The sequence below is a fragment of the Corapipo altera genome, unplaced genomic scaffold, assembly GCF_003945725.1.
Source record: "Corapipo altera isolate COAL_440 unplaced genomic scaffold, ASM394572v1 0, whole genome shotgun sequence".
In the NCBI taxonomy this organism is placed as follows: domain Eukaryota; kingdom Metazoa; phylum Chordata; class Aves; order Passeriformes; family Pipridae; genus Corapipo; species Corapipo altera.
Window position 1 is genome coordinate 74,106,757 of NW_020884872.1, and position 25,752 is coordinate 74,132,508.

At 37.4% G+C, this 25,752-nt stretch overlaps 1 protein-coding gene across 10 annotated transcripts in view; it reads left to right on the forward strand.

Moving 5' to 3' along the window:
* Window positions 1–3,971: 3,971 nt before the first annotated feature.
* PSPC1 (paraspeckle component 1) overlaps window positions 3,972–25,752 on the forward strand; it is a 61,391-nt gene continuing 39,610 nt past the window's right edge. For 5 of the 10 annotated variants that reach the window (XR_003529247.1, XR_003529243.1, XM_027652950.1 and 2 more), the window contains exons 1-6: window positions 3,974–4,476; window positions 6,039–6,340; window positions 8,476–8,571; window positions 9,598–9,794; window positions 14,885–14,969; window positions 15,864–15,972. Coding sequence is in view for 6 of the 10 variants with exons in the window: in XM_027652950.1 (XP_027508751.1) it covers window positions 4,090–4,476; window positions 6,039–6,340; window positions 8,476–8,571; window positions 9,598–9,794; window positions 14,885–14,969; window positions 15,864–15,972 (1,176 nt within the window). In the remaining 4 variants the exon portion in view is untranslated. Of the gene's footprint in view, window positions 4,477–6,038; window positions 6,341–8,475; window positions 8,572–9,597; window positions 9,795–14,884; window positions 14,970–15,863; window positions 15,973–18,783; window positions 18,805–25,752 lie in introns of those variants that run through there. The other 5 variants (XM_027652999.1, XM_027652942.1, XM_027652980.1 and 2 more) reach the window with 5 other exon arrangements.

Genomic DNA, 25,752 nt, shown 5'->3' on the forward strand with positions numbered 1-25,752 from the left:
CCTACCTACCAAGCTTAATTTGTTCCCATCCTGCCATGAGCAAAACTGAAGGCAAACACTGCCTTTAATGGCAAGAGATGAAGAGGAGCAGCAGCAGGTCCCACCTACGTCAGGTCATGCACAGAGGTGTACCTCAGTTCCCTAGCCTTGCACTTCGGAATAGGATCCCAGTCTCAGGCCATCAACCACTACCTATCCCACTCCATTCTTTTTCAGTGCAGAATTTTGTGTTTTCCCTTGTTTCCCTTCTCCTCTCACATGGATCAACCTCTTCAATGCCCTAATTTACCTCTCAGTTCTAGTGCTCCCTGATACATTCTGTCATGATCTACCACTGTAGCTTGAATTACAAGTACTGATCCTAACTGTGACTCATTACAGATTTTAGGAAGCAAAAAGAAATAAGCTGGGATTGCAGAGATGTGTTGAGCAGTAAGCTACAATTGCCTTTTGGGAAGCCAGCTTCACCACTAACACAGCTGTCAGGGCTGCAGTGTTGGCATCCAGGCAATCACTTTGAAGTTGTTCAAGGGTAAATACAAATAGTTTGGGATTTTTATTCGCAGATCAAGATGTGTAGCATTTACAAGTTTGCAGCATAAAAAGCTGTCATGGCTTTCTCTTAGAGGTCTGATGCCTCCCTGATTTTCAGCAGGATGCTGATATTTGGTAGAAAAGTAATGCTATGATATAGAAAATTAAAAGCTAGGACAATTGCTTCTGTCTGTGTCTCATATGGCACATAGCTAGATGGTGTGTGTTTTGGCAAAACACTCAAATCTCTTGACAGCATGAACACTTTAGCATACACCAAACTGAACTTTTCTCTGTAGCAGACAAAATGAAAAATATCAGTGATTTTCAAAATTTTGCTCCTGTTTTCTGCTCAGATTACAGAGTGAAAACAAATGACCATGTGATCATAATTGTTACTCCCCCACTCTTCTGCAATTACTTTCATGTAGTTCAACTGTATTAAAAATATTAAATATAACAATAGCAAACTTACAGAGAGTGGCTGGAACAGTCTAGCAGAACTCTTCCCATTATATGAATTGGAATTAGTAAAGTCATAAAAATGTCAGTGGATGTTTACAACAGAAGGAAAGCATTGGAACAAGAACTTCAAGAGTCCCATTTTGTTTACTTTCAAAATGTTTACTTATTAACTGGTGGGAGTGGCAAGGTGTGACAATCATCAAGCCACAAAGACTCTGGGCAGTAAGGGAGATGAACTGTCTGGGGCTGTTCTGATGAATAAGTAAAATGTGAAGTGATATGTAAATGAACATGAGGAAGTGACTGAGCATAGCAGATATCGAGTTCTTTTTGTACATTAACCTTAAATGTTTGACTGTGGGGCATGTGCAAATAGCTCCTCCACAAAAAAGTTTAAACAGGGCATGTAGGTGCATTATGATTATACTGTGAATCTGACTAATGAAGAAAATGCATGAATCCATGAGCACACAACAAAATAGATATATTTTCAAATACATTAACGATTTTCTTGGTTTTGGGGAATTTTATTGCTCTATTTTACTGCACTATCATTTTCTATTGAGACATTGTTTCAGCCAAGGAAAGGTAAGAATAGTGTGGAATTTGTAAACACTCCTTGCTCCTCCTATTGACTTTTTTATAATATACATGAATTTATGGTTGTATATTTAGATAGTTAAAGCTTTTATTACTAACCTGATTTGGAAATCAGTGTTTGAAAACCATGACAATTTTATTACATGGCACTGGCAAAAACTTATCAAGCAGATAACTTCACATCTCCCTTTTCTCAACTACTGATGAGCATACCTCTACAATGTGTAGCCACATAATTTCTAACATATGTTTCACTCCCTTTACATGTTTACCCATTTTAGAAAGTTATTGGTTTGTTGTAAGTTAGCTCTTTTCTGTCTTAACACTTGTTATTGAATCCTAAATATATCACAAACCATACCTCTTCGGTCAGTCAAGATGATTAAGCTTTAGGGACTTTAATACCTCCCTCATGTTCTTATACTGCCTGACTTCCCGCCTTTGCTATGAGTAGATATTCTTCCTCTACTGATTTTCAGAGCTTTAAATCTAGGTTTAGCTTGATGCCCTACATTTGTGAGTCTGCTTCAGGAAGAGGTGGGCTGATAAAGCTGGGAGCTTGTTTTTCTCAGGGTCCTGGTACAAGATTAGAGACAGGAGGAAAAGAACTGAGATCTTTTTTGTACCTCAAATGGAAAAACAAAACAGAGGAACTGAAATATTCCCCAATAGACAAGGAAACCCCTGAGCAACAGATTCATGCCCATTGTAGAAGTAACTTGTTCTTGAATATCATGCTTAATATTGGTTTCTCCAAAGAACAGTGTATGCCATGCACTAGCTGAAGTAACTATTAACATCATGAGATGGTTTCGACTTTTTCAGTGCTATCATTGTACTAATGAAACAAATAATATGGTTATTTTCTCCTTAAGTCTTGCTCTACTGTCCAGGAGTTCCCCTATGTGATGCAGTGCTACATGGACACCTAAAGTGCTTACGCAACTATGTTAGCAATTACTGAGCCAAGAATGGATTATCAGGCTTTCTTTGAGGCAGCTAGCAAACTAATGAGCTCTTTGATGAAACTGTGCTCCTATTGAACTACTGTTTGAAGGACACAGACCAAACCAGGCAACTGGGCATCTCGCAGGTGAGCAGGAGAGCAAACTATAGTCTTGTGCTGCAAATGAGAGATATATGTAGTCTTTGCTACAAGAAGAGGTGCCCAAGGAAGGATACGTTTGACTTCACACCTCTCAGAAGAAAGTCATCCCCTTTATAATGAAAGCTGTTGCCCTGTAAGAAGTTGTTCCAGAAGCAGCAGACATAACAAGGCCTCTCTTCACTGAGATTCATCTCCTACATCTGCATCAGTGTACATTTTTCCTGTTCTGTCCATCTGCAGGTCCTCCCATGCTCCACTGCAGTGCCCGGGTGGTCCTTCCTGCCCTGCATCAGAAATAGTGTGGCCAGCAGGACTAGAGAAGCGATTGTCCCCCTGTACTTGGCACCGGTGAGGCCACACCTTGAGTCTTGTGTCCAGTTTTGGGCTTCTCACTACAAGAAAGACATTGAGGTGCTGGAGGATGTCCACAGGAGAGCAACAGAACTGGTGAAGACTCTGGAGTGCATGTCCTAGAAGGAGCAGCTGAGGGAGGTGGGGGTGTTTAGCCTGGAGAAAAAGGAGACTCAGGGGTGACCTTATTGTTCTCTATGACTACCTGAAAGGAGTCTGTAGCCAGGTGAGAGTCAGTCTCTTCTCCCATGCAACTAATGACAGGATGAGAGGACAGAGTCTTAAGCTGTGCTGGGGGGGTTTAGTTTGGACATTAGGAGGATTTTCTTCACAGAAAGGACGATTAGACACTGGAATGGACTGCCCAGGGATGTGGTGGAGTCATTGTTCCTCGAGGTGTTTAAGAAAAGACTGGACGTGCACTTAGTGTCATGGTCTAGTTGGCATGTTGGTGTTCGGTGAGAGGTTGGACTCGACGATCTCAGAGGTGTTTTCCAACCTAAGTGATTCCGTAATTCTGTGATTCCCAGGGCTGTCCCTCCAGCCGCCTCAGCGTCTCTCGTGTCACGCCTGCCTCCCTCCTCCGCAGCGACCAGACACTTCACCAGGGCACCCCACCTCCATGCCTTTCCCTCGGGAGAGACCCCATCGAGGGGCTCCTCTGCCTGGGGACCGGCTAAAGAGACCATCGCTCTAATATAACATGGCTGCGCCAGCGTCTGCTCTCCGTGCGGGCGAGTCGCACCGAGGGAACCTTCGGGCGGGTTATCCCCCTCAGGCAGCGCAGCCGCTGCCACACACTTGCCTCCGCGGAGGCAAAGACGGAACGCCGTGAGCCGTAGGCGGCAGCGGCGCAGCCACGGCCGAGAGCGGGAGCGCTGCCTCTGGGCGGGGCTTCTGCGGGGACGTTACAACTCGCCGGGGCTGGCGGCGGCGCCATTTTGAATCGGCCGAGGGTCGGAGGCGGCGGCGGTGGTGGCGGAGCTGGGATCCGCGTCACCCGAGCGAGAACCGGCGAGGAAGGAGCGGATATGGCCGCGAATAGGAACTTGAAACAAGTGCGGATCGAGAATAGCTCGCCAGCGGCGCCGCTGGGCATGGTGGGGGGTGGCGGCGGCGGCGGCGGCAACCTGAAAGGATTGCGGGGCCTAGAAACGGAGAGTGATGCGGCGGCGGCCATGGCGCTGGCGCCGAGCAAAGAAGGTGGCGGAGATGAGGAGCAGGAGGGTGGCTTCACCATCGATATCAAGAGCTTTCTCAAACCTGGAGAGAAGAGCTACACTCAGCGCTGCCGGCTGTTCGTGGGGAATCTGCCTACGGATATCACCGAGGAGGATTTCAAACGCCTCTTCGAGCGCTACGGGGAGCCCAGCGAGGTCTTCATCAATCGGGACCGTGGCTTCGGCTTCATCCGCCTGGTGAGGAGCCGGGCGAGCCCCTGTGGCTGCCCTGTGACCCAGGGGCTGCCTCTGCAAGCGGGACGCTTCGGTCCATTGCCCCCCATCCCCTTCCCTTCCTTTTCGGCGGGTGTAAAAAAATGGCAATGTCTGCCTCCCATTCTCTCTGCTCGCTGCTAGCGCTGGTCCCTCCCCCTCCTCTTCTTTCTCCCCCCTCCCCTGTTACATGCAAGCCAAAGCCTTGCGTTCTGAGTAGCCCTCCCGGCCCCTGGCGTTTCGGACCGCGCCTCACCCGTCGGCGCTGGGCAGAATTGTTTCGAAATACCGCTGCTCACACATCGTGAAAACAGAACATACAATCATGGAATTGCAAAGAATGAGGGACCTTGGTTTGTTTGAATTACTTGTGCCCAGATAAGACTGGATTTTTAGGGGTAGTACAGTATTTGATCAAACGTGCTCGAGTTGAGCATGCAAAAAAAGGAATTATCCGGAAAGTTTATGATATTGTATTTAAATGGCAATTTGATATGCAGTATTGGTTTTCATGACTGCCGTGTCTAGAATGCACCTATTTATATCATTCTCAGAATAGGTTTAGAGTTCCTTGGGTGTCTCTAAATATGATTTTTTCATATATTTTACTGGCTAGCAGTTTTTTTCTTTTTGGTTGTCATCTTTCAATGCTTGTGGCATTCTACCATACATCTTTTACCCTGAGAGTTCCCTAGCCTGAAATAGCAATTTTTTGGAGGAAGTGTGATGTATTTACGTGCTATTATTCAGTTTTGTATGTAATATAGATTAGATAGAGCTTTTATGTGAACTTCCCTTTTCCATTATGTTCAGGAAATGTTTATATATATATATATATATATTAGCTTACCTAGTCAGTTGAACTGTGGAGAAAGATCTTAAGAATAATTTCTTTAAGGGATTGCAGGAATCAAACTCGGTGAAGTGAGGAAAAAAAGCAGTTGTTCATGCACACTGTCTCATGGATGTGGGTGCAGAAAGCCTGTAAATGTGAGAAGATATGAGCAAAGAAGGTGATTTCATCATTTGTTGATGAAATTTGAATTAGACATCCATTGAGAGCAAGTGTGATATTTTCACTTATGAAAAAGCGAAAGAAGCCAAACCAAAACACCTTAGGTGCTGCAGTGTAGTCTTTGAAAATACTGTTCCTGCTATGTGGAGTTAGGAATGCAGAATATAAACATCTGAGTAGGTAAATATGAAAAAGCATCAAGTTTTCAACTCTACTCAAAGCCTTTATGGGGCAGCACTGTCGTAATGGAAATTTGTTAAGTCCTCAAATGTGCAACAAAGATTAGTGTGTGTGTCATTTTTTAGAATAAATCATAGGGGATGACAGATGCCTTTTTTTTTTTTTTTCAATCAAAGGACAGGAACTTCGGTGATTTTTTTTTGATAGGTGGGGGAAAAGGTTGAATGACCCTGATGCTGGTGTGGTCAAGTCAAAGAAAGCAACTTTGCTGCTTCTTGAGGGGGGGCACACGAAAGTGGCATCTGTTGTCTTTGAAAATAAAATCTATGAAATATTTTATATCTTGATAAAGGAATCTAGGACCCTGGCTGAAATAGCGAAGGCAGAACTTGATGGTACTATTTTGAAGAGCAGACCACTTCGGATTCGATTTGCTACACACGGAGCTGCCTTAACTGTCAAGAATCTTTCGCCTGTGGTTTCTAATGAGCTGCTGGAACAAGCATTCTCTCAGTTCGGGCCGGTGGAAAGAGCGGTTGTTGTAGTAGATGATCGTGGCAGAGCTACAGGAAAAGGTTTCGTAGAGTTTGCAGCAAAACCTCCAGCACGGAAAGCTCTAGAAAGATGCAGTGATGGGGCATTCTTGCTAACAACGTAAGTTCCCCAGCTTTTGTCTGAATTTGTGTGAGTGTATCTTTCTGACGTGAACAAAAGCTGCATTCATGGGCATTTTCTAGTTCTTAAGGAGACTGGGGTTCTGCCGAGGTTTATAACAATAATCTCTGGAAAACTTCTATTTCTAGGGCAAGCAAAGGTACAAATTGCAGAACTTCTCTTACATCTCTTATTTCTGTAAGCGCTGAAGAGAGTTGTTCAGTGCTGTACTTCACCACATTCACAGGTGACATTTTCAAATGCTTTCTGAAAGACTGTTTGAAATGATGAATAGTCATGGTTTTTTTTCAATTTTTATTTTTCTGATTCTCATTTGGGAAAATAAGACTGTGCTTTCACAGTCTGGAAACTTGCTGCCATTGAATTGGGGAACATGTGGTTCTTTTTTTGCCTTGGCTGTGCTGTTGATCTTTTTATCCGCTTGAGAACTTCATGATATTTCCGTAACCCTCTTGTGCTTGCTGAAAGAACAGAAAAGCATTCACTTTTTCTTGGGCTCTTTTTGGTCTGTTTAAACACATGATGGTGCTTGCTAATGTCAGGTGCAGGAGAAAATGTTATCAGAAGGAGATTGCCCGTGGGTAAGGGGTCTGGAACTCCTATTTCTTGTGATAATCTCATAAATCTCGTGTACCACTGAGCTGATTTGGTTGCTACATAGTAAATTCATTCTGAATAGGTCTTTACTGTTATCAGGAGGTGCCAGCAATTTGTTCTTATCCCCTGGGTTTTCTTGGCATTAGTATTTGAATGGAAGCGTGTTGAGCCAAACAAGGGAACGAATCTATTCCAGTGTTACATGAGTGTTATTTTTGGCAGGAGAGATGTGGCAGGGGGAAGAAGCCAGGATATGAGGGGTAGTAGTCTTGTTTTACCAGCTGGAGAGATTAGTTGAATTGACCATCTAACTGTGGCCTCGGTGAATAAAAAGCACTTGATCTTTGTCTTGCTTAGGTGGCTGACATGTTCCCTAAAGCACAGTTGCAAAGATAATTAGCATGAATCTGGTGCCATGATATTTTTAAGTTTTGCTCCCGAGTCTAAATCACATTTACTAGCTGAAAACTCTTTGCCCGATGAGAAGAAAATCCTTAAATTCGTGGGTTAAATGTATCAAAACAAGACATCTGAAACAACGATCTATAGATTTAAAATTGTTTTGAATCGTAACTTGTTAGCGCCACAGTTCGGTTGCGTTTAAAAAGCAGAACTGTCATCAATTGCCATGCAGATAGCGTCAGAAGAAACAGTTGCTGAGTTGTGCCCTGTGATTCCAGAATTCATCTTTTTAATCTAGACTTGATGCACCAAGTGGTGGGCGATGATCTGCACGGTGAAATAAAGGTGTGGAACATAATAAATGAGTGCTGGTGTTTTGTAAATAGTGTTTCTAGCGGTTTAAAGTATGTTTTGTAGGCTCTGCTCCCAGGACTGATGCAGAGAGTGTTTTACACAGTTCAGGATTCTTATACTGCTATCTCTAGCAGTACTGCCTAATACTTGCCTCTAGTTACTACATTTCAAGGACTTGATTTTCAAAGATAAATTAGGATTCTGATTTGTGAGTGTATGGTTGTTCAAAGAATGGGTTTTAAATAACTTAAGCAGAAATGTCTTTCTAATTATCACTGGAATATTAATGCCAAATTACCAAGGTGTTTTCAATTGTAGAGAAACTTTCAATAATAAGTTCTAAAAGTCTGTAGAAATATCAAATTAGGTTGTGTTATTCTGTTTTGAATTTGAGGCTTGCTCAGTATAATCATGGCCCCTGTGTTGCCTCACTGATAGAAACAAAAAGGTGTAGTTCCTTCCTAAGTATGTTGTAATTGTTGGTAGATGGTTTTGATATTTTCAAAAATCTTTGCTTCATAGCAAACAGAACTATGTCAAGTAAGTTGTGGTTTCTGGACTGAACAGCTGGTTTTGAGCATAGAAACAATTATTTTCAAAGGTAATTCTTAAAATCAGGATTCATTGAAATTCTGTGATTTAAGGCAAGATACAGGAATTATAGAGTATGTATTAGCTTTCTGGAATGTTTCCTCAAAACGCTAAAATAACTGTAACTGCTTGATCTATGATTCAGTTATTAAATTGGAAATGTTTTCCAGAACACCTCGACCTGTTGTTGTAGAACCAATGGAGCAATTTGATGATGAAGATGGACTCCCAGAAAAGCTAATGCAAAAAACACAACAGTACCACAAGTAAGTTGTGATTAGCTTTATTTTATAAAACATGATTTATGTACTTAGTTACCTTGATAAATATACACAGATTTTCATTTTTGGGTTTGAGTAACAGGAAGTAAGTACTGTGTTGTATGTCATGCTGTTTTGTGTCAGAGGATTAAACAGGGCCTTCCAGGAATTTTCTAATCATAGTAAAATTCTGACTTGGCTTGTTGGTTTTACATTCTGTGTGGTTTTTAAAGTAGAGAGATTCTTGGCCTACACTGCAGTCAGTGGGAGCCTGGTGCCAGACAAGCTGTAGTCTTTTATGGATTAGGGGTGTGGTCTAATCCTGCAGAGATTTTTATGTACCACAGATTTTTATGTTCTGTGAACAGTCCCTTAATTGTTTGCAAACTCAGTGGATGGTACATCTTTGCAGCTTCCACAGTTCAGATAAAACTTTGAGCATGACATGAAAAAGTGAGTCTTGATCATGAGGTAGAGAAGTCACCTAATCTGAAAATACTTATTTTTAGTATTGTAATTTGCCATTAAAAAATCATGTTGCTTGAAACTAAAATGTTTATTCTGGTAAGGCTGTAGAATACCACTTCCTAAAAATTTGTGACTGTTAGGTACAGTATTAGTGTTAGAACAGGAAATAAAATGTTGACACCTTTTAATGTGTACAGATTCTGGTTAATATTCTGAACTGTCTAGTAAGCTTTTGTAGTTATCTAAATAACTGGTTTTATGAATTGACTGCTTGCTTTAGAAGGCTGAACACAGTTAATCTGGTGTTGTACCTTAGTATTTCGTAATGATGTAAATATGAATTTTTATCTTAAATTGGACAGATCTTTATTGGACAGTTTTTGGAAAACTGTTACTTTGTTACTTGACTTAACAGCTGAATTAAGCTTTGTCTGGTTTGGAATCTGGCAGGTTGATGTAAGGTCAGATCTGCACTTGAAGTTATTGTTTATACATTCTCTGGCTGTTGCAGCTGTTGATTTAAACGTGTCCTTCTGTACATTTTAACTGCAAAATTTTTATTAGGGAAAGAGAACAACCTCCACGTTTTGCTCAGCCTGGAACATTTGAGTTTGAGTATGCTTCACGATGGAAGGCTCTTGATGAGATGGAAAAGCAACAGCGTGAACAGGTTGACAGGAACATTAGAGAAGCCAAAGAGAAACTAGAGGCAGAAATGGAAGCAGCTAGGCATGAGCATCAGTTAATGCTGATGAGGCAAGGTAATATTGGATAATCTACTAGTATTAAATTTGTTTTGTCACAGATTTTTTTTTTGTGTAGCATATCGTGCTGTATGTTATACTTGGAGATTTTGCCAGCCACTATTTAATGAAATGCATTTAACTGAGAAAAAGGAGGTAACGTTTCTCCTTACACATATTCCTCAATGATTTGCAGAAATGAATTAAGAAACTGAGAAAGGGGCAATTGTCTAGGTCTGTTTTCTTCACTTAAATTTGTGTAGTTACATAGTTCGTGTAAAATAATTGACACTCATCACTCTCACACTCAGCAGTAAAGATTATTTTCCACTTTTGATGTTCCTTATGGTACTAGATAGGACTGAGTACTATTTGCCTGTCATGTGCAGGAAAAAATAAAATGATAGCTTGTACTTGTAGCTGTTTTGTACACCTCTAGTATGATATTAAATGTTCCACTAGCTAATGTTACTTTTTTTTTCCTTTGAAACCCAACTGAGAAGTCTGATATGTGCCTAGTATTATATGTATGTAACAACTCAAAATAGCACACAGTTGCCGTGAATTTCTTTTGTTGTTCAAATTTTATGTATCCCTTTTTTGTAATTATTTGAACATCTTGTCTTCTTTCCTAGTTGGGGGCAAAAAGTTCTTTAGCAATTGCTTTCAAGCCTTATCTTTACTAATGGAGCAGGGTGAAGCTTGTGTTTCTTGGGCAGAGAGAACAGTAGCGGGGCAAGTACTAAAGATTTTTGTTTTTTAAATCTAAAGGGAGATCATGGCTGCCTAAAAAAATTCTTATCCCTAGGAGTGTTAGATCATAAGACAGTACAACAAGTAGTTTGACAGACTGAATAAGAATGCCTTGTCATTTTGGAGTGATGTGAACTTGATGAGATTCTAAGTAGTGGATGCATTTCGAAACCTAAACCCAATTAACTGGCAGAAGTTGTTTGCTGCAGTTACTTGGCTTTACTTAAAGCTTACACTTACAAAGGGACATTTTTGTCAACAGTATGACCTCCCTGTGTGGGACTGGTTTCTTTTAATTTTTTTCTGCTTACTTGGAGGCAACGTTGAAAGTATATGAGGTAGATTAGGTTAGTCACTAGACTGGTGGAATTAGAGAACCTAAATGCTTGAATATATTGCATGTAAATGCAGAGTCTTCTAAAATAAGCTTTAAAACATTTTCATAACTGGGAAGGAGTTTTAAAGGAACGTACTTCATTTTTTATATAGTATTTTTAAAACCACTGCAACTGAAAGTTGTCATTAGGAAAAAGTTTATTTAGCGGTTTTTTCCTGACTAGGCACAAATGCTTTCAGTGTGAAGCCATGCTGTTTTTATAAGGTCTTATATAGAGCATAATTACTAAAAACATAATTTATATATATAATAACATATAAAGCATAAGATCTAATACAGAGCGTAGTAACATCGTAAACTGTGTTGCAGCACCTGGAATGACAACTGTCATGTTGTTTCTTGGTTTACTTTCCAAGAAAAAATGTTAAAGTGTTTAGTTTGTGTGTAAGCATAGGTGTATCTTACAGGTGAGGAATGTGCATGTTAATAGGATATAACAGCAATGCCTGTAATACACCATACAGCCCTCCCTTTTCAATTAGACATATGTTTTTAATTCTGTGTGTATATGTGATGGATATTTCCTAAGATGGTTCAATGCTGAAGATACAGGTTGGATAAATTTACCATTGACTTACCTAATTGCTAATATTTAACTGTGTTAATGGTCCAGTTCTAGAACTCATGCTCTTGTATTTTCTCAGAATTCATTCACCTGTTGCCTGTGCTTGAGGGGAAGATTAGGGATTACTTTTTCTTGAATTATCATGCCTTAATTATGTTGAGTGAGACAATATGACAGTAGCCTATTTATTAAGATAGCAAAGCTCTTGATGGTAAAACATGGGAAAACAGCTTAGATGTGTTTTGTAGATACTGGGGTTTCTTTTAAGTACAATGTGAAGGAAAAGATATTCCTCTTTTGGAATATCTATTAAACCCTGCTTTTATATGGAAAAGGAAGAGAATTACTGCTCCCATTAAAGAGCCACTAGAACATAAATGCATTTGGTGCTAATACTCCAGTGAGGAAATGTGCTTTCTGTTAGTGTGGGAGGAGGATTTTTTTTCCCCTCACAGTTCAGTTAGCAGAGTACTTTCTTGGTACCAGATAACTTGGAATTTTGTTCAGCTAATTAGATTTCTGCTGATTCACCTGCAGATGTTTTCCAAGATCTAGGGATTAGTAAGTATTCCTTCTGTTTTAAACTCAATTCTCCAGCTTCAGTATGTATGAAAATAAGGTTGTGGGGTTTTTTTGTTTTTTTTTTTTTTTTTTTAGAGATTAGCTGCCTGTAAATGTTATTGGTCTAAGCAGTGTCTGTGGGTCTAAGTTTATGCCATGCTGAGAATATTAATTTTATTAATGAGATTGCATCACAGGGTTTTTAAGAAAGATGCAGTGAAACTTCTAAGGCATCAGAACCTAGAATTAATATTTTTGTATACCTGATGCACCAAGTCAGATTTAAAGGTGCATTAGTTATTATAAAATATGAAATGCAATATTTTAATTATGTAGGAACTAAAAAGGAGATGAAAGGATGAGCTTACTGGTCCATATACTCCTGCAAGTGAAGGTTTTGGAGAAACTGCTTTATGAGGGTTAGTAGGACTTGAACTCTAGAATGTGTTGGTTTAAGTACTCAGATTTTTGTGGTGTGGTATTAATACTGAAGGTAGATTTCATTCTTTTGATATGTGTAATTTTTCACTTTTAAGTGTCATGTTTTGACAGACTGAGTCAGAAGTAATTTGTAAAGCAGAATACGTGTTTCCATGTGTAAGTAAATTACATGGTATTTCTGGTCTACATACTGTGGTATGTGTCAAACTTTTATAAATATTCTCTCATAATGATGGTTAAATAGATTATGAAAATATTGGGAAGCGTGACTGAATTTAAGCAGAAGCTTAATTTTTATATCAATTAATGGAGGCTTGGCATTTATTTTCAAGTTTTAGAGCCTGAAAAATCAGCAGCTAAAACTGCTTAAAAGTCTTTGTGGAGTTGGTATTCCAACTTGTAGGATTAACTTCTGAGGTGAGAGTACACTTTTACCTTCTTCCATGTGGAAGGATGAGGATAAACTGAAGATGTTGTCCTTTTAGAAGCACAAGAAAGTGCAGAGGCTTTTTGGTTTTTTTTTTCCACAGTTGGCTTACTGCAGATTTTTTCAGTTCAGAGAAAGAGCCTGTGTCCAACATCTATCAGTAAAGAACTACCCTAATTGCAGAGCTTTTGATACGAATGGCTCTTGTGCACAGCCCAAACCTGTATATCAGTATTTTCCCTTGGCTCATAAGGCTTTGTGCCAAGATTCTGCTGTTGTCAAATGCTACTGAATCATCGATTGCTATGTTGAACTTTAAAATACTAACAATTTCAGCAAAGGCAATAATCACAGCTATACAATGGAAAAAAATTAAGAGAACAGTGGGAAAAGTAGTGTGCTACACCTTAAGAGCAAAGGGCAGTAAATGATAAATTTGTAGCAATTACTAATGGAGAGAAAGTAGGAAATCCTGTGCCAGTGTGCACGAGAAATAGGGAATGCTACGTAAAATTGAAAGAACAAAGAACTGAAAAGGAAACATCTTTTCCCTCAGTGGACAGTGTTGAGTATAGAGTGGGTCAGTTCTTAATCTCTAATACCCTGAAGCAAGCTAAAGGTTCATTTTAAAAGAAGAGTACACTTGCACTCTGAAATATTCTGAAGGTTATTTAAGAGGAAAAATAGTGTGCTTGTGACATTCCTGAAGTATCAGGATAACAGTGGCCAGGCATTTTATGGCAAGCACTGTTGGAAAGAAGTGACCCTCAGACTTTGTGATTTGAGTGAATCTTCCATGTAGTCATATTCTGTTCAAGTGTGAAATGTGTTAGTTTTGCAGAAGAGATTGGAAAAGCAATCCTGCAAAATGTGCTTGAGAAAAGACTTCTAATGTCAATAAGGATGTTGTGAGAGTAAAAATCTGATAATCTTTGTTAGAAATGAAAACAAATACATGATATTTGGGCAAAATATACTGGTCATTGTAGTTTTGGGATATCAAAGTAAAATTTTAAGTTATAATAATTTATGTTGATGCAATTTTGAGGAAAGTGATTTGCATAGCTAGAAAGATTATTTTATTAGTATAGTGAAGAAACACATAGAGAAATGTGCAGAAGAGTTGAACTAAAGCATAAAAGGCATATAATAGTTTGTATGGGTGGAATGTTCCTGGTGGTGTCTATAAATAATGTCTTGTGGCCAATGTACTCTGAAAATAGAAAAGACAAAGAAGTACTTCCTAACAAAAGGTAGAATTAGTATTCTTTGAAGAAAGGATAAATTTCCAGGCAGGAATCAATAATATGACTGGTCAGCAAAAGTAATAACTATGAGTTGTGCCCTGCTATTTAAGAGCATTTTAAGTGCTTCTAAAGAGGCTCTTCCTTTCTGGTGAGGGTTAAAATACGAGTAATGTCTAAGTTGCTATAGAGTCATGTGATAAATCTCCATGGAGGTTTGGATTTCATGCACAGAAATTCATATAACTTTTCTTTTTTTTTGATGTGTGCCATTTTAGTGGTCTGCAATAGATAGTGGAGAGTATAAGTAAGTCCATATATATTGTACTAGCAGTGTACCAGGTGTAGGGTACTTCATACTTGGTAGTATGACTTTAGCAGTATACGGCATTGTGAGAACATTGATGCCCTGCCCCAGATGTAAAACCAGGATGTGATTTAAGGGACTGTGAGGTTTTTCTCCTTTTCTTTGAGGACTTCAAATTTCTGTTGTCATAACCTGCTGTGGAGGCTTTGCCCGTCCTGTACCTTTCTGCCTTTGTGAGCCATAGATCCAGTGTGTTTTTTCATAGCTTTACGGGAAGAAATGAGTTAAATGCATTGATGAGTTTGTTTAAAATTTGAATGTTATAACCGTAACCCTACAATAATAACAATTTTTATGTTGCCACACTGTTAATTGACAGCTTTTATATTTAAATACACTTTTAATCCCGGTAGATCTCATGCGTCGTCAAGAAGAATTGAGGCGTTTGGAAGAACTTCGAAATCAAGAACTTCAGAAACGCAAGCAGATACAACTGAGGTATTTTGTCTTCTACTGTGCAAAAGTGTGGCATGCAGCTGCTGTAGGCCTGTGTGAATTTAGATACTTCAGCTTGTCGAGCTTGCTATTGGTACCAAATAGAAGTGTTTCTGCTGCTAAAAACTTGCTTTTCAAAAGCATAATGTGTGCTGTTTCTGATAATGTTAATATAATGCTAATGTAAAAGAATGGTTTCAAGTTTTCCCTGAATTTTTTCATTTGTGTCAGCTCTACTAGTTCTGTTGTAAATTTCTGAGATTTCTAAATAGTGTAGAAATGTTTTACCATAGTTTTTTTGTTTCATATTTATTTTAACCTTGTCACTGCAGCATAGCTGTGATAGATGTGAACATGCTTCTAAGATTTTATGGGCAGGGGATCTGGAGCATTGCAATTTTATAGTCTGACATGGGATTTTGGAGGGTGATTTCACTTTATGTTCTGGTATATTGCAAATATTGGTTTTCATGTCTCTGCTAAAATTTAAGAAAATAGACATAGTATCATCATGCTGATTAAGTTTATACTTTTTGTGTTAAATATCACAATAAGTGTTAAGAAAAAAGAACAACACAAACTCAGAGTTAAAAATGTATGTGTTGGCAGTATTGAAATGTTTTAATCCATAGTGACTTGTTAAAAAGTTTTAACCTGCTTACCAGTATGTACCTGAAAGTCTACACAGTATATACTGGTATTGCAATTACCTGGATTCCAGTTTAAAAAAATTTAAAAATACTTCAATAATATTCCAACTCATCAAGTGGAGTAGATTAGTGCCTTACACTGTATAAAAAGAATAAGTAATGACCAGTTTTGTGTATATGCTTGGTCTTACGTCCTGAGACTGAGGTGAAGATACTAAGTTGACATAATTTTTGAAAAATATTCTAGACATGAAGAAGAACATAGACGTCGTGAAGAAGAGATGCTACGGCAGAGGGAACAGGAGGAATTACGACGGCAGCAGGAAGGAGGATTTAAGCCAAATTTCATGGACAATGTAAGTCAAAATCTATGATGAAAGTCCAAATTGCAAAATAATTTTTTTATTGTATTATTTGTTGTATTAGCCATTGAACTGCCATCTTCATGTTTACTGTTTTTAATTTAGAATTCCGTCATTCTCCTGAGAGAAGTGGTGCATATTCAGTAGTGTAGTGGTTCTCTTGTATGATGACATCACTGTTATTTTTCCTACAAGCTGGTGATGTAACACTTCAGTTACCTTAAGGTGTTTAGATAATTTGTCTTTTTTTATTTGGGAAAAGGGGATGGGAATCAATGATGTTTCCCTGAGGAGGTGCCTTAATCTACTTGAAGGTTTAAATTTGAAACCAGTTCATGGTGTTAAGCTTGTTTGAATTGCTTGTTTTGGTTTATGCTCACCTTAAGAATAATATACTCTAGAAATAAAATGGGCAGTGTTAATTTTAATGTGGAGCCTAAAATCACTCTTCTTTTTGACCCTACTGTAAAACTAGATGAAGAAAATATAAAAATCTTTACTAAAGGAGACTGAAAGATTATTAAGGTGGGGAAAAATTGTCCTCTTCTATAATTTCAACATTATTTATATTAGTAATTTAGATATTGTCTGCCTCTGCAGGACTAGCAAAATGGTGGTATCAGAGGAGTCAGCTTCTAAGTTTTCGTGATGCTCTGTTTTGGTAAAGGAATATGGCTCTCTCTACCAACCAAATCAGTTAAATGAATGCAACCTGTGTTGCAAATGCCTTAGTTTCATATGAGTAGGATGTCTTTTACTGTTACAGCTATTCTTAGTGAGGAAGCAATGAATAAGTGATTCACACAATGCTCTTTTATGTTATAAACAACTGTAGTCTGCAGGAGGGAAATTTACTCCCCTTCACAGATACAACTTGATACATGAATCAAAAATGAACTGCTGATTTCTCAGCTACTTTCTGTTTTTGTGGAAGAAATACCTATTTTACATTCCATACCATAAAATTTTCTGTGTGGTTGCAAAGAATTTATTACATATGTTCTGAGACATCCTAAGAGATGCTAGAAAATAAATGATTTCCTGCTCTTGGCAGGACATTTTTCCCATCCTCTGCCACTTAGTGTTTTTAGTAAAGATTGGGAGAAAGCAAAATAGTTCTTTTGATTTTACTAACAACTATCAGTTGATTTTTCACTCGGTGTTTTGAGGGACTTGGATCAGAAAGCAGTTAGTCTTTTATTTCTGTAAGTGCTCACACTGTAAAAGAAAATTCTTTCAGCATGTCTTTTTTTCGGGCTGATGAAGACCAGGAGTTCAAAACTCATACTGTCCTTTAGTGTGTTCCAAATATTATTAAACAGACTTTGGTAAATAGCATGTAACAGTTACCTGATGTAATTTAGAAACAGTACTTACTGATTGTGACTTCTGTACTGCCAAATGTGAAATTTCATTTCACCTTAATATCTTAATGTAGCATCTTTTAGGGTCACCTGACTTTCTGACCCTGTAAGCTACCTGTCAAAATCCTCCTGTGCCTGTTGTGTGAGGCCCGTGCCTCTCGCTGCAGAGAGCTGCACCAGCAGGAAGCTGGGGAGCCAACCCACAGGCTTGGGATAGCAGTAGCTCCTGCAGATTGCATTGCTGTCAGGATGTTGTGCCTATATTCTGCAGCTTGGAGTGCTGGGGAAAACCAGATAAAGTTGGCCACCACAGCCATAACTGCTTTTCTGATTATATCTGTCTTGAGAAAATGTTATTTAGTCTCTGTGCTTGAATTGCTTGCCACGGTTTGGCCGTCCTCATTGCTTATCTACGTTTTTAAATTCCAAACTCTGTGTAAATAGAAACTATGCCAAGCTGCTTTGCTGGACTTGGCAAAAATGTAGGGTAAGAAGGGAAGAGGAGTGGTTCGAATGGAAAGCACTTCAATCACTGTGCACAATTTTTGTGGCTTTTATACACTGAATTTTTTTGAAGGGGAAAGGCAAAGGTGGAAGAATGGTTTGGAAGAATGTAGCCTCCCCACTGTGTTGGGTTCATCTGGAACTAATTATGCATTGCTAGAATATATATTTGTAGCTGTGCAGTAACAGCCCTACTGAAAGTGCAGAAAGTTATATGTAAAGGAATATGTAGTACAGGTGTATTTTTAAATGTCATATGAAGTGGCATATACAATAATATATGACAAAAATCTTTTATCTAGACTAGTCTTTAGTATTCTGGTCATGTTCTGACGTGTGTTTTACTTCTGATGTTCTTTGAAACTTAAAAAAAGGAAGAATGAAACAAAATTGAAAGTTATGTGTTTACTTACTTTCTTTAGCAGCAGTTTCTAATCAGGGCAGCTCTGTGACTAAGCTCACCTGTCATTTTTTAGGTGTTTGTTACAACATTTTTTTAGATAACTGTACTGAGGTAGTGTGAATGGGAATTGAAAAAACCTTTGCATTTTGCAGCAGACAAAAATTGTAAACTGTGTCCGGAGATTGCAAAATGATACATCAAATCTGTTTTCGACTTAGAATTTCTTATACAATGATTTGTTTTTATTTGTTCTTACTAATACTTGTTTACTGGGAACAGATTCCATCTGGTACTTACTTCTAGTCTCAGATTACCATTGTACATATACTGAAAAAGTTATTCTCTACTTTAAGAGTTTAAAAGTTGACTGTTGGTAAGAATTGCATTTTTTTATATTGGTGGATAGTTTTTTACCATATCAGGTCTTGATAAAAACTCTTTTGGCATAATCCTTATAACATATTAAAGTCTCTTGCCAAGCATTTAGAAGGACAATAATAATTGTTTCTAATCCTTGTTTCTGTTTCTTAAAAGCTTTGAAAAGTAAGCTTTCTTCGCTTATATCCTATCCCTTTTTACTGTTCAGTCTAAAAGAGGAAGATAAATGGTAAGTGTGACAACCAGAATTGGAATCTCTCATATAGGGCTGCAGTGTTACGCTTTCCTGTTGAAAGTTTCTATCTCATCTTTTCCCTAAGTCATTAAACTTTGATTCTTTTAAGTATAACTACTTTTGAAAAGCATCTTGTAATCAAGTTTAATGCAGTGTCCAGTTACTTTGTTTAGTTACAGATGATAAAAATATTTTCTGTGGGGGGATTTCTTTTCCTGAAGCATTCTTGTTTCTGGTGATGTACGTTAGAAATTTGATTGTATTGATTGTTAGTCTAATGGGCAGCCTAGTGATGCCTAAAGAATTTACTAATTTGGTTCTGTGATCTCTACTAGATAAGTTATTGATAAACACTTCCATATTGCTTAGAGATTTTCCCTTGCTTTCTAAAAGTCGGTTAGTTAAAATCTGTTGTTATATCTCAATATATGTGCGTTCTAATTTCACAGTGCCTTAATTGGGAAATTTGTTTTCCTGTAGTATTTTGGTAATTTTTATTTTGTGTACATTCCTCTATCTGAAAGAGGATCTTGCTGATGGTGATTGAAAGCAATATTGTATTTTTCAACAGCACAAGTACTTTTTAAAAAAAAGTACTTTTGAGTGCTGGTTAATACATTAGTTGTTCAAACATGCAGTGGTTACTATCCAGTTGTGAATCACTTGCTTAGATTTACACTGTTAAATCTCAGTCGAAGCCTTTTTACCAAATAATTCCAGTTCCAGGAAATACTTTTATTCATGTCACCAGCTTAGAGTGATTTGGATTTAGTATATTAAAATAGTTTTCATGTACCTACGAGAGAGACCAAAATATGTAGGAGTTGTAGTCTTAGTTTTGTGGTGTACAGATTTAATTCTGTAGTAACAGTGTGCAATAGGTGGTTATTGATGAAACAATAGTTGCAATAAAAACTTTCAGCTCTTCTTACTGATAGTTTAAAGGGGGAGTTGAGATTTTTGGATGTCCTTGCCCTCTTCTCTCCGTGGAAACTTCTGTTTTTCAAAGTGTAACTTGCATATGTAAGGAACCGATTCCTGTGAAATGAGTTTAAACTTCTGAATGCTTCGTGTTCTTTCATGTAAGACTTCGTATATTAAATACTTTTCTTTTTAATCTCATAGTCTTTTCAGGAATTATTTGTAGATGTTTTGCTTTTCTTCAGTTTTTCTTGCAGGAGCACTGCTGCTCAAGTGTGTTGTGTAAGTATCGGCATAAAGTGGCAACCACGAAGGCAGTGGAGATTGCTTCAACAGTGGAGATTGTAGTGGACTTGTATCAAAAGCTGTAAGACAGATGAGAACAAGGGAGTAAAAGAGCACATTGCAAAACAAGAGTGAAGTTCATAGCTTCATATTCCCACCATATTTAGTTTTTCTTCTAAGAGTTTTGTCCTTCTTTGGAGCATTTATAAATGTAGCTTTCCGTTTCTTACTGTTTGGAGCCTACTGAGGCGTGTCTTATCCCTCACCTCTATGTTAACTTGCAAGTTAAGCATTAGACATGTTTGAAACAAGACTGTCAGATTTCCTTGGACTTCTGTAATTCAGGAGTAGTTTTTTGCACTTTGTGCCTCTCAAGTGAATGGAACTGTATTTTTATCCCGTCTTCTGATACTATTATGCTCAAAAGCTCTAGTAGCGTAAACAGTTTGAATTGTTCACAGAATCATTTCCTACCTTACTCTAGACTAAGGCAGATGCCCAGTGAAATTAATAAAAAATTTCCAAGGGTCTTTTCAAATTTGATCTGTTTTCTGATAATGTTGGTTATTTTATCTTGACAGCTTAGTATACTTAGTGAGGCTGATGCTGGTGAAGTTTTGAGAGGTTGTATAAAGTCTTTGTTTCTTGATGCTTTATAAAAGCTCTTTTTTTTATAGAGAGAGACATGGTTGGGAGAGATGATTTACCTCCTTACTGCAATCCAGCATACATACTTGTGGAAGCAGTAGGTCATGTTTGACACTTTAAAAGCCTTTTAAGGTAAAAGGAGCTTGGAGAAAGGCAGATCATTAAACATAGAACTGAAAAATGCCAACCTGACAAAACATTCCTGCTTTTCTTGGCAGTGGTTTTACTTCAGTGATCAAGTTTCTTCCTGTGCCTAAAGCAACATGCTATAGGCCTTTGAGCAAGCAGTTTATAAATATGCAGTTTGCGGTTTTGTGGGTGGTTCTAGTTTTGGCAGTAGCATTAAATTATTTTTATTTTTGCAGGAGTACAGTGATATACACCAGTGGAGCGATTCTTAAATCATGCGTTTCTTCTGTTCCTTTGTGTTTTGGATACTAAATTTGTTACTTTAGGCAAGAATAATACTTTCTTAACAGGCCTTAAAATATTCAATTCGTATTATTTTCAGAAACTACATACATTATTTTCAGCCTTTAATTACATTGTCAGGTAGGAAAAATTATTTTAACTGCCATCTGCTTTTAGTATGCAAAGACATTGCATGAAAACAATGCAGAACTTCAACCATCTTTTTGTGGCATATTATGTGCTTATATACATGAACTGAAGCTATTTGTGGAATAAGATATCTTTGGGTTATAAGTATTCTATGACCATTTTAGGATGGTTCATAATTGACTTTCTAGATTAAGTTTTTGTGTCTCAAGGATGCTGCTTAAAGTAATTTTTTCAGTAACACAGCAAATAATTGTTACAATGTTTAATTTATAATTTTGTATTTCTGTATGTGTGAACTGTGAGTATTTAGGTGATGTGATAAATTTTTTTTGTTCTGTATTTAGGAGACTAATCTTTTACTCTGTTGCAGTTATTTTCTAGTGTTTGCACAAAGTGCTTTAGAAAATACTAATATGTACTTCATGTGAACTTGCAAACAGAACAAGTGACTATTCATAAGTAATTTTTGTACCTTCATGTGCTATCAAATGTGCATAAACCTCTAGCATGAAATTAGGTGTTGCAGTATGCTTTTAAGCATTTCCAGATTTGTTCTCTTCTACAGTAATTGATAAGGAATTTTTCTTCCATGTTCTCTAGATTATCTGGTTTTGTTTATAATGTTATTTTCCCTGAGTAAGACTGATGATCAAGAAACTAAACGCCTTTCAGATGTTTCAGATATTTCATATGTAATGGCAAAATGTCATCTGTCTTTGTCAGTCTTGATGTTTAATGAGGCCTCAGCTTTAGCAGATGCCATTTTTGTTCAATTATTAATAGAAAGACCTCAAATGCATCTGGTATGCTTGTTTGTAAAATACTCTGTTTGCATACTTGGCTTTTCCTGTTTCATAACAATTTTATCATAAAATGATAAAATCTATTAAAGAGCAGATTTACTAAGTCTATATTCTTTATTTTAATATTATTTCCAAAAATTATTACTGCTCACAGTTTAAAAAAAAAATCTGCTTATCCAACTTAAGTTCCTCAAATATGGAGTTCTTCAGTTTTTTATATTCTGACAAGTAAGAATGAGGCTTTTGTATTTTGTTTGATAAATGCCGTAGGTATTTTGAAGAAGCTGAAATTGATGTTTGCCTTAATAATTTTCATTTTTTCTTCCTCAGCTACTGCAGTTAAGTTTGACTTGGAGTTTGTACACGTATTTACCCAGACTAAGAAGAAACTAACTTTCAGTTTCAGTTGTCTACTTGGTACCTATTTTGGACTCACCCACCTGTCTGAATCCTGAGATCTTACTTGGTGGCATTGAGACTTGCAGCCAAAATAAGTTCCTCCAGTTAGAAAAGTCTGTCTTTATTCAAAGGGTCTGTGTTTAAAGAAAGAGGAAAACACCCAAGAAGCAAGAAGTGAAATAGTATTTTTTGGTGTGAGGAAACCTGTTAAAGGGTCTGTTGTGTAGTGTGAGGAAAACTTGTTTACAGATCTGGTTTGTCTCTTACAGATAGTGCCTTCTGAGTATTTTTTTTTTTTTTACTGTGACCTTTTGCTTCACCTCTCACGTTTTGCTTCAGTAGCTCTCACAGAGCAGAAAATTTTAATAATGATGATGCAGTAAACTGAGACGTAGAAATTAGCTTGTCTTAGTGCAGTTACTTGTCTATTGATACCAGGCTAAAGGGTTTTTTAATTAAAATATTTATAATTTTTCTCCTGAATATTTCACAGGCCTTTTTGTGAGAGTAAGATTATCTCATTACCAGAACTAGTGCTTTTCTTATGTCTTCCATGAAGAAAATGGATTTTAAATCTGATACTTCTGTCTTCCATCAAGTACACTTTAATTTTCCAGAGATTAGGTGTTAGATTTATTAGCATTTTTAATATGTAGTGTTTTTTGGTAAAAAGATCGGTTTTGGTAGAGCTGTTTTGTAACTGTTCAGATGGGGAGTTCTATAGAAGCTAACACTTAAAGAGCCAATTAAATATATTTAAAGTTTGCCATTTGAAGATGAGTTTTCCTGAACGTTATCTTAGAAACATAGGTTTGGTTTGGAAGAGACCTTTAAAGGCCATCAGTCCAACCCACTCGCAATGAGGAGCCACATCTTCAACTACATCAGGTTGCTCAGAACCACGTCCAACCTGATCTTTAATGTTTCCAGGGATGGAGCATCCACTCTCTGTCTGGGCAACCTGTTCCAGTGTTTCATCACCCTCATTGTAAAAAACTTCCTTACATCTAGTCTGAATATACTCACTTTTAGTTTAAAGCCATTACCCCTTGTCCTGTCACAACAGGCCCTACTAAAAAAAATTGTCACCATTACAATTTCCTACAATGGCTACTGGCTCACTAATTTAGGCCTAGAATTGTGTAGGATGAAAAAGTGTTTGTATTAGTTTTGTTTTATACGTGGCACAAAGCACACTGCTTTTAGTAGAGTTCCTGAATGCAGTTTTGTGTATCTTTTTTTTGGCTCGATAGCTTGTAGTTGTCACTTCTAAACATATTAACAGGAAAGATCCAAAAATGACATGAAATTAGGTTCTTCAGGCTTTGTTTCTCTTCTGTACTTGATGCTGGTTTTTATAACTTTCTAAGTATTATTATTGAGTCTTCTTGTTCATTTCCCCCACTCTTTCTGAATTATTAAACATTTGTTTAACTATAGGGGAACTTTTATGTTTAGATAAGATCCAGCTGTTTTTGTTTGTCCCTAATGATTGTGATCCCCACTGTGTCCCTAACATGATTCTGACCTTTGGGTCTATACTGCATAAATAAAATACTAGTCTTTGTTGGATATCTTTTGATGAAAGCAGACACTGTAGCTGAAGAGTTACTGTGTGTGGACTTGAGTTAGGGTATTTAACTAGAAAGCAATGTTTCTTAATCTTTTTGGATTTGTTTAGATGACCAGTTTCTTAAACTTTGCAAATACTAGAATTACCTGTTACAGCGTGTTTTCCTCAGTCAGATCTTCATTTATTCAAATGAATAAATGAATGAAGATCTATCTTTGTTCCAGTCTACCTCATGTTCCTCCAGTTTTACAGTATCTGGCCTACAGGTTGTAAAAACTACTAGCTGGAAAATTATGGAGCCTGGTTTCATGCCAGAAAGTTTCATTTATGCTTCTCTGTTCATGTTTTTCTATGTTTTATGTGCTGTATTTGTGGACAGGCCAAAAGTTTATTGGAAAAATCTTAAACTGAACTATTCTGGTTGTAAGCAACGTATGTAACATATATAAAAGAGAGTGGTTGCTTGTTAGAAGTTTCTCCTACAGGACCTCTTTGTAGCGTTGAAAAACTTCGTCTTTCAGCTTCCTTTTGGCAAATACTTGCATGTTCTCTTACTTGGGAACTCAGATGAGTTACAGGATAGCAACTACAAGTGGACTGGTTTCTTTGTTATAATTTAGTCAGCATATCTACTATCTGCTTGGTGAGGAAAAATTGTTAATACAAAAGTCTGGCAAAGAGTCAGATTTAGTGCACTGTGACTATAAGTAGTGCTGCTTTTAAAGTGTTTCAAGTTGATTTTGCAGTGTTATCGTTGACACTTCAATTAAAAAGTAGGTAAGATTTTTACATAAATACTTCATGATAAAGGATATTCTTAGGTGATTAATTTTTCTTCTAAGTAAGCATTGAGGACTTTCAGTCCATCTCATCTTTGAATCATTTGGGGAAGGCGGTTGTTTTGAACCAATCCAGTGTTCACTCTTTTTTAATATTTGTATGGATTTGGTTTTTGTGCAAGGAAAAGTTAACATTTGGGAAATCTAAAATGCAGCATTCTTTTATGACACCTGATTTTCATTTAAGTATTTTAGTGCATTTGTGCATGATGGTACAGTTAGCCCAGTCTTTGTTATCAGTTAAGCAGCCCTTCAAATCCACACCCACCAGGGTAAATTATGGAGTGCATCTTAAATCATTTGCAGTCTATTCTGTGAAAGTAAGAAATGCTCCCATGGAAGTCTGTTTTGATACTTACCTGTTCTCATGACATTTCTTTAGCTCAAATAAAACCAGAATAATTCTAAGATGCAGCATAAAATTCTCTAATATGCCTCTGAAGTTGTGAATATATTGTGAATGTAGTGTAATTGTATTACATGTCTCAGTTGTGAACTTGGTGATATGATGGACATTTCTTCCAGAGAGTAGTTTTGTGGGTAAGTAAACAGTAAAGTGCCTTTGAAAAAATACTTGTGTTATGTTCAGTTCTTGATCTGCATTTAATTTATGTTTTTAATTTCTTTACTGTCATTGAAAAAATGAAACTAATAGAAATGGGAGAAATCGTTTTCATATGTTGGTTCCATGGATCTAAGGTGGCTCTTAACTCCAGCAGAACCAGATTAATTGGCAGAATGTTGTAATGAGAAAGTTGCTATTAAGAGAATTAATATATTCTTATTCTTCTCTCTTATTTTTCAAAGGATTTCCAGATCTGTTAAAAGTGGTTACCTTCTAAGCACCTTGTCTTGTGAAAA